We start from the raw sequence: 14,725 nt of genomic DNA on the forward strand, positions 1-14,725 counted from the left end.
TACTGTATGACATTTTGACAAATAATTTTTCATAAATTATTAGTTGCGACATGTCCTTACTTGTATATGTCACTATAATAAATAATTTATTAAAATTCTTGTGAAAGTCACATGTCACTATAATAAATAATTTACTTACTTACTTACTTACTTGTATATTTTGGTTGAAAGGCTGCGCATACAATAAAAGGGAGTTTTTGTCCATCTTACATTTAAAATTACGCGTCAAGTGGTAGTACTCATTAACCAAACATATTAAAGACCTAGGATATTTTGATTCAAGGTCCATGGTTTTTGACCTTGAAATTGAGGTCAAGGTCACAGGTTAATAGGACGTCATAAAGCCATAGGAACTAACATTTTAAACTGATTTTTCATATTTCAATATAAAAATAGATCTTTTCTAGTGGAAAGACTTCAATTGTTCTCTGAACAATTTGTTTTTAATTTACTTCATATTTTGTGGGAGAAGGGGGTTCAGACTATGTGGTATCAGGTCTGTTTGCGCCCAATACACTTTCGCACCTCGCACGTTCACACCCAAGGTCCGTTCGCACTCTACTCATTGGCGCCCAATTTTAATTCAAATTCAAGTTGAATAATTGGAAAATCATGATTGTTGTTTTAAATTGCTTTGGTGTAAATTCTGAATGTATTTATAGCTTGGTATGAGTAAAACATTGAAGATTTTAAAGGAAAAACACAAAAGATAATTGTTTTTAAGCCCTTTGATCTGAAACAACGAAACAATAAAATATAGGAACCAAAATATAGCAATCCACTATTATAACCAAAACATGATAAAATTTATTCAACACAAAGAAAAATAAATAGTCAGAATCTCACTTCATTATGAAAGAGGTCAATGAAACAAAGTATAGCAATACACTAACCAAAACATGATTAAGAGTTATTCAACGCTAAATAAAATGTTGACAAAATACCACTTTATTTAGAAAGGATTATTATTATCTTTAACAATACGCTATCCAAAACATGATTAAGATTTATTCAACACAAAAAAAAAATGCTGTCTCACTTTATTTTGAGACAATGACAACAATTATACTTATAAGAAAACACTTGCTTACAGAGTTATTAAACACAAAACCAATTAAGATTAGTTGCGAACATGTAGGGTGTGAAAGTGAAAGGGGGCGAACATGAGTTGGCGCAAACGTGAATGGGCGCGAACGGACCCGGATTCAGCCTATGTACCAGTGAGAAATATAGAAGCCTTTCTACGGTATTTATTTGTACAATTCAGGTAGTCTTGACCTATTCATTTGTCTTAAAAAAAAACCAGCCAGTTGGCACCTTCACTTCACACACACACATATACGAATATCAATTATATGCTTATGAGACATGTTGCATTGTTAAACTAATTACGGTATGTGAAAATCAAGACTTGCATAAAAACTATCCCAATATTAGAGACAGTGGCGTCATTTTTCTTCAGAGCTTTCAGCTCTTTGATTCTTTCTATTTTGCAAAAATATTTGTTGCAAAAGGGATGATCATGATTTGTATTTCAGAAATTTATTTATGTTTTGTATAGACTCAGATTTATATAGTTACATTACATGATGGTATTTTTTTAAGGAACCTGTGTTTACAACTAGATGTCTTTTCTAGTTGTATTAAGTTGTTAAGTGAAAATTTCATTGAAATAAAAAAGGAATATTTATAGAAAACGTTTTAATACCACATGTTTTGGTTCTAATTTTAGCATCAGTTGATTTGAATGTAACAACAACTCTGATTGGTGACCTTGTATACAACATCCAGATGACTGATGATGAAAATGATACGTTGACCTTTACCATGACAACAGACCCCTCTGGTGGACCATTTTCTATACATGGATGTATGTATTAAACACTGAAAAAGAGAGAAAAATATTTATTGATTTATATATGTTATGTTTATTATTAATTGTTTCAAATTTTACTCGTTTCAGGACATGAAATTTTATTGGGGAATTGTTTGAGGAATACCATATAGTTGGTTATTTTTTAATAAAAAAAAATGTAAAATTTCACGATTTTCATTGAAGGTATACGAAATATTTTAGCGGTTATTATTTTGACCGACTCGAAACTTTTAGCAATAGTATACCTTTGCATGTACATATTTAAATTGGCAGAATTTATTTTGGTGATTTTGTTCTATCTGCAAAAATAAGCAAACATTTACACCCTGCGAAAAAAAACCCGCTATATGGTATGTCAGAATTTTTTCTGGTCTTTTTTTTTTGAATTTTCAGAACATAGCATTCTACATTTTTAAGACTTATTCTGTGCGACCATGCCATATGAATCTTTGATTTAATTTATTAAACATTGAAGTACAGAATAACTGAAATGTAGAAAACTTTGGGTGAATGTATTTTTGTAAATCTGAAATAATAAACAATTAGCACAACAATATTTGTAAGAAAAGGTAGCATTTTTCTGGGTCTGTCTGCCATTAACTTCAATTTGGACTGTAATGGAACATTCATTATTTAATTGTTACCCAGCATAAATTAGCCTTATTTTTCTATCAAAAAAGATTTGAACTCGATGAGGTAACAAATATTTATTATTTTGTGATTTTTATAGATGGCTATATAGCAACCACAGCAGACCTAGCCACAATATTTGAACCAGCCTATAACTTAGAAGTATCAGTCAATGATGGGAGAACCACAGTAGGGGCAAGAACTCTGGCTGTACATCTTACCAGTAAGGATCAAGTCATTTACTTTTTTCATTACTTCACTCTCAATAATGGCTTTTTCAAAACTGAAAATTTAGAAATTATTGAGATGTTTTTATCATTGTGAAAAATGCCCGGTTTTGATCGCAATAATTTAAACTTGCATTTTGATTTTTTTTAAAGAATTAAACAGAATTTTTTTCACTATCGCAAAAATAAAAATTGCAATTAGAAATGTATGCAATAATTTCTGAATTTACAATATTACATCTTTATCAAACATAGACACCAATGTAATCCCAAGAGCTCTGCTGGTGTGTGATGCTAAAAAAGACATTTCATATAACACTTTTATTATATACTATATACCGCAAGTAGATGTTTTTTTTTTATGTGACATGACGTTATACAGATTAGGGGGTTGATAAAACCTTTGCAACAGTGACTGATATAGATGAAGTCTTGACAAGCTTTTATCCTATTTTTTAGCAAGTACAGAGTTTCAAAACATGCTTAAAGATATTTTAAAAATATATATATTCTATGAAAACTACTACCACTGAACTACAGCACCTGATTTCACCAAAAAAAATAATGTGGTACATAACACTACAGGGAGATAACTCTGTCAAACTCAACTGATTGTTTTAATCAGAAATATTAAGCTTCTAAATGATCAATAAGTTAGTGTCTGTCAAGCTTCTTATTATCCAATAAAAATCTTCCTATAAAGGTTGACTCAAGTTTTTTGAAATTTTTATATTTTCGTCAAAGGGTAAAAGTATTATTTTGTCAAAATGTTGTGAAAATAAAATAAGCCAAATTAATATAAGTCAAGGTGTTTGGTACCACCTTATGTGAAAAGGTACAAGTCTTGAACATTTTAATATAACTTACAGTCATAAGACTCATCAGTGATGCTCATATCAAAATATTTATAAAGCCAAACTAGTACAAAGTTGAAGAGCATTGAGGATCTAAAATTCCAAAAAGTTGTGCCAAATACGGCTAAGGTTATCTATGCCTGGGATAAGAAAATCCTCAGTTTTTCGAAAAATTAAAAGTTTTGTAAACAGGAAATTTATAAAAATGACCGCATTATTGATTAAACCTGTATGTAAGTAACTTTCACTAACCTGAATAAACTCAATTCAATTAAAATTAAATCTCCGCACTTGCTCCCCGATGGTTCTATGTTGCAGGTGGGCGTGCACGACATATCAACAACAAGGAGCAAGTGTGGAGATTTAATTTTGATTAGATTGGAATAAACTGTAACAAGAAGTAATGGAAAGTGCCATTGCACTAATGTAACTGGCAACATCATAATCAAATATATGTCAACTCATTTTACAGGAGATTTCTAACTATATGTTTTCCTTATCCAGTGTAAGATCATGTTTCACATATTTTCAGATATAAATGATGTACCACAGTTTGGTAATCTTCCGCTGACAGAAACAGATCGTTTCCGTATTGAAGAGAACAGTGTTGTTGGGACCACTTTGTATCATGTTGAGGTCCGTGACCAGGATGACAGTATACCTGATGTTCTGGTATCTGCCCTATTTTCACCCAACACTGGAGCACCTTACTTCAGTATGAGTTCAGGTTTGTTGATACTAATGCAGGTTAAAGTGACTATTTATAAATGTGCTGACACAGTATTAATGCTGTTTGTTAAATGTTAAACATTTATTAATAATAAACGAGTCCTTGCTGTTTTTATGCCCAACCTTGGGGCATTATGTTTTTCAGTCTTGGCGTCAGTTTGTTCGTCAGTCTGTTCTTCAGTCTGTCCTGCTTCTGGTTAAAATTTTTGGTCAATGCATGTAGTTGTTGATGAAGTTGAAATTCAATCAACTTGAAACTTAGTACACATGTTCCCTATGATATTATTTCTTAAATTAAATGCCAAATTAGAGTTTGACCTAAATTTTTAATGGTCCACTGAACATAGAAAATGATAGTCTGTGTACTATGGACACATTCGTATTTCATATTGTAAAAAAGATTTCCTGATCTTGAAATTTTTAATTTGCTTTTTACTAACTATAAAATAAATATTGTTTTACAGATGGTTACCTTACAATATCTGGTGATATTGACTTTGAGTCAGTTCCAAATATATATTTACAAATAATCGTCACGGCAACAGACAGGAAAGACACAGCAACACAAACAATATTTGTGTTGATCACAGACCAGAATGAGGCTCCATCTTTTCACCAGACAGGATATTCTGTTGAACAGTTTGAAGATGTGGTATAGTAGTTTATAATATGAATTGGGAATCAGATCTACTAATTTATAAACGATATATTGCGGTTTATATTTTTTTTTATCGAATATGTAATGAAAAGTATGGATCACTGTAGAGCTATTTTTTCAACTGCAGGTTGTGCAAAATTACAAGATTTTTATATAGAAAAGCGCTTAGAATGCATGAAATTTATAACATTTTGTCTTCAATTTTATACAGAATTGAATGGATACATGTCCTGGTGGACTATCAGTCCCTTAGGGTATCATCTGCTCAGTAGTGCAGTCAGTCACTGACATGATTTATAACAAACTTTCTAAGATTGCCCATTCTAAATTTTGTAGTAATACAGAAACTAAATTTTCAACTCCCTAAGGCAATGTTGGCTTAAGGCCGTGTTCACACTAACTCACACATGAACTAAACACAATTATGTTCCCATTGATAAAACTCAATGGTTACATGTAGTTTAAATCGTGTATTGTCTACATGCAGTCGATAGTCAATGTAGGCCTTGTGTAAGTTAAGTGTACGCAAAACTATAGGCTTTTAGAACATTCATTTTTCCATGTTACATGATGTACATTTTAAGAAGAAAAGATTATTTTAATGAAATTGATATAAATAACAATTATTAATATTTAAGTTCTTTACATACATAATTGTCTAAACTTGATAGATTTATTTGTTATAAAAATTACTTTATGTAGCTTAATTTATTAACCTCTTTTCAAGACTCAAGCATCTTCATTGTCAAACACATAATTCATTTAAAAAAGTCTTCCTGAATCGACTGGACATACACAGAAATATTTGCCACTGGTCTTTACTCAAACAATAATTCACTCATAAATGCATTACTAACAAAAGTGTGATGTAAGCCTCATTTTCTAATGCATAATCCAGACATCTTTAGTATCTTTAAACTACTGCAAATCCTCAAATTGGCTTTCTTAAAGACCACTTAACTTTTAAAAAAAAAAAAGGGGGGGGGGGATTCTGAGTCAGAATTTTTTGTTTGCACAAACTTTTTTATTCACAGATTTTGATATTAGCAATCAAATAAAAAAAAGCCAATATGGAACACTACAACTAGCTGAATTGTAGTCCCTCCATATGTACAGGTTATTAAACAAAGTGTACACATGTGAACAAATTAAATGTGGTCCAGTGTACATTACATAAACCCTTTACTCCATGGAAATTATTTTTTAACATACTTGATGTGCATAGGATATTTTCAATACAAAAAAATCATGAGGTTTAAAGTATTAAAATGCATTGTTAAAACGAATATTTCATCAATGAAATTCCAGTCACATATTCTCATGAATAACCTGTTAATATTAGATACAGCTTTTATTAAGTCTGATTCTCGTTTGTCTTGGGCAAGACGTTTTAACTGAGACACTATACAGGCGTCTAAAGGCATCATTATGGAGTAAAGGGGTTGGCGTCAAAAAGCGTCATTATGGAGGAAAGAGTTAAGCTAATTGTAAATATGTTTACTGTACATGGCGTTTGGTGTGAACACGGCCTTAAATTGAAAAGGCAATTTTTTAATGTTGTTTTCATTTTTATGCCCCATTTATGGGCATTATGTTTTCTGTTCTGTGCATCCGTTCGTCCGTCCTTCTGGTCTTTCATCTGTGTGTCTATTTGTCTGTTTGTCCGTTGGTCCCGGTTCAGGTTAAAGTTTTTGGTCAATGTATTTTTTGATGAAGTTGAAGTCCAATCAACTTTAAAATTAGAACACATGTTCCCTATAATATGATCTTTCTAATTTTAATGCCAAGTTTAGAGATTTTTTCCCATTTTCATGGTTCATTAAACATAGAAAATGATAGTTCGGATGGGGCATCCATGTACTGGGGTCACATTCTTGTTTTTTATAGATTATACATAGAATTATTTTTTTTATGTGATGAGAGAATTTATTTCGTTTTTGTGATGAGAATAAAACCTGTTAACTATAGAATTTTTAAATAAAATTTGAAATTATAGAGCTCTTATTATTTATTTTTTTATAAAAAGATAACAAGAATGTGTCCCCAATTCATGAATGCCCCCACTCGCACTATCATTTTCTATGTTCAGTGGACCTTGTAATTTGGGTAAAGACTCTAATTTGGCATTAAAATTAGAAAGATCATATCATAGGTAACCCGTGTACTAAGTTTGAAGTCAATTAGACTTTAACTTCATCAAAAACTACCTTGACCAAAAACTTTAACTTGAAGTGGGACAGATGGCTGGATGGATGAACTAATGAACGGACACACAGACCAGAAAACATAATGACCCTCTTTTATTGTAGGTGGGGCATAAAAGCAGCTGTCATTAGTGTTCACAGTTTCCAGTATTGCTATTAATAATTGACTGAAAAGGGACTTAACAGATAAAACATTATCCTTATTCAGTGTAGAATATTGATTAACCCATTTTCCAATCACCTACCATAGATTCATTAATTTTTGTGGGTATAAATTCTTCCTGGATTGCTGACAAATTTTGTGGTTTTGCCAATCTCTGTATTCAAAACCCATTGAAAATATTCTATTCTTTTAACGTTTTAATTTGTGGTTCACCTGTACCCAAAAAAAACTATACAAATTGGTATCCGACTTATAACAATGAATCCAAAGTATTGCTAGAAATTCTTTCATTAAACTGTGACCATGTACAGTCAATTTGAATTTCTTCAATCTTGTTTGAGACAACAAGAGTTTTATTTATTTATGTATCTCATTCTCTGAAAATATGATAAACTTTCAATGGTATTTTAAACAATGTTGAAGTTTGGTGACGTCTTATGATATATTAATCTTATTTTTCCAGCAAGGTACGTCTTTTCCTGTGGCTGGATTTATAATTGATGATCCTGATGATGTTGACGTTCGTGAAGACCCAGATTCTCATACCTATTGGTTAGACTGTGGTAATGACACATGGAGGTTCACCATGGCAACCGATACAGGGGAGATAACTTACGCCTATGATTATGATGTGGACAAACTGCTTACTACCCAATATGATTGTGTTGTAAGAGCAAAGGATACAGGGTTCAACACCTGTACAGCAACCATTGTTATCAAGATCAAAGATGTCAATGACAATGCTCCATATTTTAATCAGACTCAGTTTGCCTTCTATATATCACCATACGAGAATGTCAGCACAGAGATAGGTAACGTTACAGCCTACGACATAGACATTTCAGATTATGGACGTATATCCTATTATTTAAATCAGACATCATATGACAAGACTTATATTCAGATCAATGATACTGGTATCCTGTATGTGAATGAAATATTGAGTAACAGATTCCAATGGGGAGATGTGATGTACTTGAACTTGACAGCTACAGATTATGGGGGTCTGTTTACAACAGTGGAAGTCTGGATTGTGTTTCCTGCGGTTTGTAATTAGTGTTTAGTACCATATACTGTGGATTTTATAATTCTTTGTGGATACCAATTTCTTTTGGATTTGATGCGTAAATGTGAATCACTAATTGGAATGTTCAAATAAGTTTAATTTTTTTAAAAGCTAGTATTCAGACTTTGGCAAAAAGGAAAAAATCAAATATCCACCAAATAAAAATGTCCCTTAATTCACAAAAATTGTTACCCAAGAAAATAGATAAATCCACAGTATACTGTATTATATATACATACTCCATTTATAAATTGAATGTCTGATGTCCAAAAAAGTGCAGATAAATATTGTCTCCAGATGATATGTCTTGCGTAAGATATCATATATTTATAATGGTGGATAATCCCTTCTTTTTATGCCCTACCTACAATAGTAGAGGGGCATTATGTTTTCTAGTCTGTGCGTCCGTTCTTCCGTCTGTTTGTCTGTCCGTCCGTCCGTCTGTCCCGCTTAGGTTACAGTTTTTGGTCAAGGTAGTTTTTGATGAAGTTGAAGTCCATCCGACTTCAAACTTAGTACACATGTTCCCTATGATATGATCTTTTTAATTTTAATGCCAAATTAGAGTTTTTACCCAAATGTCACTGTCCACTGAACATAGAAAATAATATTGCGAGTGGGGCATTCATGTACTGGGGACACATTCTTGTTTGAAATCATTTCTGTTGACTTTAAATCAATAATATACACATATTCTTTAAATTTTTATAACAGAATATCTTTCAATAAATTTTACCTGTTTTGAAAGAACAAAATGCTACAGTTATAACAATAAAACTTTTGGAAAAGAAGACATAATTTAAACTGTTTACAGAATATATATGATATTACATGAAAACTCTATTTTAACAGAAAATACACTATAACCTTTAAACTCTTTTTACAGAAAATATGCTATAACTTTATAACTCTTCTTACAAAATATATGTCCATGTATGCTATAACCTTAAAACTCTTTCTACAGAAAATATGCCAATATATCCTTTAAACTTTTATAACAGAAGATATGCTATAACCTTTGACCTCTGTTTTCAGGAGAACACCACTACAACATCAACAACTCCACACCCTATATTGTTTGTCACAAGTCCTACCAACACATTATGGTTTACAGCTACAGGAATACTGGTGTGTGCATTGTCTGTTGGAGTGCTGTATTTCTGTACAAAGTACTGGCATTCAATAGATTGTGTTAAGACTACAAGGTAAGAGTACACAAGAAGATCGAAAAATGTATAGAAAAGTGAATTAGAAACACAGCAATGTGATGAACTCTTAACTTCGGGTATTCAAAAGTACAAATATGTAGTACATTGTATGGTTATTCAAGGAAGCTTGAATAAAGATTTAATTCAAAACAGCCCTTTGAGTTTGAAATTTATTAGGTGTTATTTTCATTTTCTGATACTGGGTCAATATCACAACTTTTGAATAGCCAGTACCTTACGATACCATTAGCTTAATAGTCAATGTCTTGGTACTGACATGGTTTATAACATGCACCGTCATTACTTTCTTTCTTTAAAACATATTTAGAAATTATTAAAAAATGTAAGGTTCCAATTCCATCAAGTAAGATATGCCACAGATGGTTTTGACAATTTTTTTCTTAACTTAAAAGTTTGGTCCTACTGTTCCTGACATGTTCTTGTATAGTTTCAATATTTTAAATTTTGGGGTTTCAGCATTTCTGATGAGATTGAATCAAGAAAAAGCATCTATTATAAAAATGTAACTTACATTTACAGGACTTATCTTATTAACATTGGTGTTTGTCATACTAAGAACTGTAAACTTAAACTGTAAATTAAATCTTATTTTATTTTATTTTTTCAAAACAACTTAATTTTTATTTTAAAAGGAGAAAGAAACCAGCAGGTAAACCAGAAACAGAAAATAATAAAGCAGAACCTGATGGTAAGATATTGATAGAATTATGGTATCAGAGGTCAAAAGAATATTATGTTCGTGTTGTTTATTCTTTAGTTTTCTATGTTGTGTCGTGTGTACTATTGTTTTTCTGTTTTTCTTTTTCATTTTTAGCCTTGGCGTTGTCAGTTTGTTTTAGATTTATGAGTTTGACTGTCCCTTTGGTATCTTTCGTCCCTCTTTTATGCTATATGTCTTATAAAATTCATTTTTACTATAGATATAGTTTTGAAATATTTCATTTGTTTGAATTTGAATTATAATTTTTAAGAAATGACTGGTTAAAGACAGATCTGCATTTTTGATTTAACAATAAAAACATTCTTTAAAATTATACTAGAAAATATGTTTGATCCATTTTTATTTTTGGGACTCAGTTTTTACATTAAAAGTTATGTGTAAGCTTTACAAATAAATGAATAGTGTATGTCAGGTATTAAAAAATGATATTATTATATTAGGTAAGAGAAATGTCATATTTCAAAGTATTTAAGTTAGTCATAGTCTTTGATAACTTCTAATATAAATTTGTGAAAGTTAGTTTATCAATGTATTTACTGAATTACAGATAAGAAAAAAGTGAAAAAGAAGCTGGAAAGTGTTAACGTAAAAAGACCACCTGGCAACCCACTATTTAACAAGGGAAATAACTCCAAACCAAAGGGAAGTAATTCTGTAAACAGCTCAGTTGCTAGAAGCAGTGTACTTGAGTCGAAGACAATACCAAGCCAATCAAGTAGTCAACCAAGTTTGAATGCCAGTGTTATATCAAATGATACCAGTAGAAATAGTTTAAAACCAGTTTCAGATGTTTCATTTTCTAGTCAACAAGTAAACAGTAATCTATACAAAGCCAAAGAGGAGCAGCAGTCAAGGGACCAGGGTTTATTGTAAGTTTTTTATTGAATGCTTTAGCAGCAGACCTGCCAACTATCCCAATTTTGGTTGTATCATCACAATTTTCATGCCTCAACCTGAATCCTGATATCTGAATCTTAAAAAAGTCAAAATCCTGCTTTTCACTAAATATACCCAAAAAGTTATTGGTTATCAATTTTGAACTTTTACTGATCAATTTCTGTAAATCTATAATTTTACCTGACAACATATTTATGACAAGTTTACAACCCTAATCTAATCAACGGTCACAACAAGTCTCATAATTAGTTGTTACACCTAATTTGCTCATCTGATGGGTCAAAACAATCCTAAAATTTAATTAATTTGTTAACTGAATCTATCATACAGTCAGCATTTCAATTTTAATGAATTAAGCATACAATCACAATTTGCAACATTTACCATAGTTTCATGACAAACTGGTAATTTTAAACAGAAAGAATAAATACTGTAATGAACTCATAAGAAAACAGCATTGAGCTTGAATCAGTCTCTTTGTCCTTCTAAATTGAGGACATTTAGGTTAAGGTCTTTTGATTCATGTTCGAAAGATAAGTAGGTCTTTGGAGAGCGAAAAAATGGGGTTCTTCACTTTGTATTCTTTTTCTTAAGGCAATTTTTCTCTATTCTTAAGGTTTTTTTGCCAATTAATAAGTACAATAATAATGCGCCAAAAAATCAAGGCTTAATAGCTCATTATCAAATTAAAATTGAAACCCTTAAAAATCTGGTCGAACACTATTAATTCCTTATGGAGATTTTAAAAGTTGGAAAATCTGTAACAGGTCTGCAGCAGGTCCAAATCCATCTGATAATCTGACCATTTTTTTACTCACCTGGCATTTCTCATCACTTGGTTTCCGGCGTCTGATGTCCAGCATCGTACGTCATTGTCTTTCGGCATCGTTAACATTTTACATTTTGAATTTCTTCTAGAGAACCACTGAATGGAATGAAACCAAACATGGCATGAGTGTTCCTTATGATGTGCTGACCAAGTGTTGTTACTTTGTAGCCGATTGATCATACAAGATGGCCGCCAGCGGGGGACTTAGTTTAACATAGGACCCTATGGGAAATGCATACAAATGACTTCTTTTAGAGAACCACTGAAGAGAATGAAACCAAACATGGCATGAATGCTCCTTATGAGGTGATGAACAAGTGTTATTTCTTTATAGCCGATCGATCATACAAGATGGCCGCCAGCGGGGGACCTAGTTTAACATAGGACCCTATGGGAAATGCATACAAATGACTTCTTTTAGAGAACCACTGAATGGAATGAAACCAAACATGGCATGAATGCTCCTTATGAGGTGCTGAACAAGTGTTGTTACTTTGTAGCCGATTGATCATCCAAGATGGCCGCCAGCAAGGGACTTAGTTTAACATAGGACCCTATGGGAAATGCATACAAATGACTTCTTTTAGAAAACCACTGAAGAGAATGAAACCAAACATGGCATGAATGCTCCTTATGAGGTGCTGAACAAGTGTTGTTACTTTATAGCCGATCGATCATCCAAGATGGCCACCAGCAGGGGACTTAGTTTAACAAAGGACCCTATGGGAAATACATACAAATGACTTCTTTTAGAGAACCACTGAATGGAATGAAACCAAACATGGCATGAATGCTCCTTATGAGGTGCTGACCAAGTGTTGCTACTTTGTAGCCGATCAATCATTCAAGATGGCCATCCAGTGGAATTTAAACCAATTGCATGCATATTTTAGATGAGAATAAATTATTAAATGAGAAGTTGACTGGTTTGACATGTAGTTTTAAATTGTATGAAGCAAATGATAAATATAAAATAAAGAAATGTGTAGTAGTGGTGATTCATTTATTTTTGTTGGGACCAATTTTTGTAAATTGTGGAGAACTATTCATGAATATGTGATTTTGTGGTTTGTTAAAGTCTGCATACAACTTGGTAGCAAATTTGTAATTAAGATTAACATATTTGAATTCATGATTCACCTGTACCAACAAAAATCACAAAAAATGATCTCATGAATGAAAATGAATCCACAGTATGTAAAACTTTTAATGAGACTGATATCCACCAGAAACCAAATGACATAGATAAAGCACATTTTGAATGGATTAAGTATAATAGTATCACCTAGTTCTAAGAAGAAGACACATATACACATTAGCTTAAATGTAAAATAAAACTAAAATTTGAATTACCATGTATAAATTGTTATTGAACTATTTCTTTATATGTTTTATAGAGAATCTTTTATACTACACGAAATAAGTTTGTTAGTTATAATAGTTTAAATATCTGATTTAATATTCTTGTAATCTTGTTTTTGAAAATACTTTTAATAGTTTTTATCTGTTGCAGGTTGGACTTCTAATCTGAACTGACAACTGCAATTCTACACCTGAGATTGGAGAAATGAATATTTAATTTTGAAATAGGACTTTTCACTTGTTATCTATTTTGCAACTTCAAGACAAGTAGTTAAAGTTTACAATAAAATGTTTGAAAAAGTATGCCAGATAGACTTCTGTCTATTGATTTAACTAAAATATGCCAGATAGGCTTCTGTCTATTGATTTAACTTAAATATGCCAGATAGGCTTCTGTCTATTAATTTAACTTAAATATGCCAGATAGGCTTCTGTCTATTGATTTAACTTACATATACCAGATAGGCTTCTGTCTATTGATTTAACTTAAATATGCCAGATAGGCTTCTGTCTATTGATTTAACTTAAACATGCCAGATAGGCTTCTGTCTATTGATTTAACTTAAACATGCCAGATAGGCTTCTGTCTATTGATTTAACTTAAATATGCCAGATAGGCTTCTGTCTATTGATTTAACTTAAATATGCCAGATAGGCTTCTGTCTATTGATTTAACTTAAATATGCCAGATAGGCTTCTGACTATTGATTTAACTTAAATATACCAGATAGGCTTCTATCTAATTGATTTAACTTTATCATGGATGGAAACACAATTTTTAGCTCACCTGGCCTAAAAGTCCAAGTGAGCTTTTCTCATCACTTGGCGTCCGTCGTCCATCGTCTGTCAGCGTCATCCGTCGTCGTTAACTTTTACAAAAATCTTCTCCTCTTAAACTACTGGGCCAAATTAAAACAAACTTGGCCACAATCATCATTGATGTATCTAGATTAAAAATTGTGTTTTTTGACCCGGCCAACCAACCAACTAAAAATAGAACATAGGGGTTAAATGCAGTTTTTGGCTTATAACTCAAAAACCAAAGCATTTAGAGCAAGGGGTAAAATTGTTTTTCAGGTCAAGATCTATCTGCCCTGAAATTTTCAGATGATTCAGACAATCCATTGTTGGGTTGCTGCCCCTAAACTGTAATTTTAAGGAAATTTTACTGTTTTTGGTTATTATCTTGAATATTATTATAGATAGAGATAAACTGTAAACAGCAATAATGTTCAATAAAGTAAGATTTACAAATAAGTCAACATGACCAAAATGGTCAG

The 14,725-nt window shown here is 31.7% G+C and overlaps 1 protein-coding gene across 1 annotated transcript in view; it reads left to right on the forward strand.

Annotated features, from left to right (window-relative positions):
* LOC134691179 (cadherin-related tumor suppressor-like) overlaps positions 1–13,710 on the forward strand; it is a 55,156-nt gene extending 41,446 nt beyond the window's left edge. The window contains exons 13-21 of the mRNA XM_063551499.1: positions 1,733–1,870; positions 2,607–2,729; positions 4,120–4,314; positions 4,781–4,968; positions 7,805–8,386; positions 9,443–9,612; positions 10,269–10,324; positions 10,905–11,226; positions 13,597–13,710. Of these exons, the coding sequence (XP_063407569.1) occupies positions 1,733–1,870; positions 2,607–2,729; positions 4,120–4,314; positions 4,781–4,968; positions 7,805–8,386; positions 9,443–9,612; positions 10,269–10,324; positions 10,905–11,226; positions 13,597–13,609 (1,787 nt within the window). The 3' untranslated portion in view covers positions 13,610–13,710. The remainder of the gene's footprint in view (positions 1–1,732; positions 1,871–2,606; positions 2,730–4,119; positions 4,315–4,780; positions 4,969–7,804; positions 8,387–9,442; positions 9,613–10,268; positions 10,325–10,904; positions 11,227–13,596) is intronic.
* Positions 13,711–14,725: the final 1,015 nt, after the last annotated feature.

Source organism: Mytilus trossulus, chromosome 11, assembly GCF_036588685.1.
Source record: "Mytilus trossulus isolate FHL-02 chromosome 11, PNRI_Mtr1.1.1.hap1, whole genome shotgun sequence".
Classification (NCBI taxonomy): Eukaryota; Metazoa; Mollusca; class Bivalvia; order Mytilida; family Mytilidae; genus Mytilus; species Mytilus trossulus.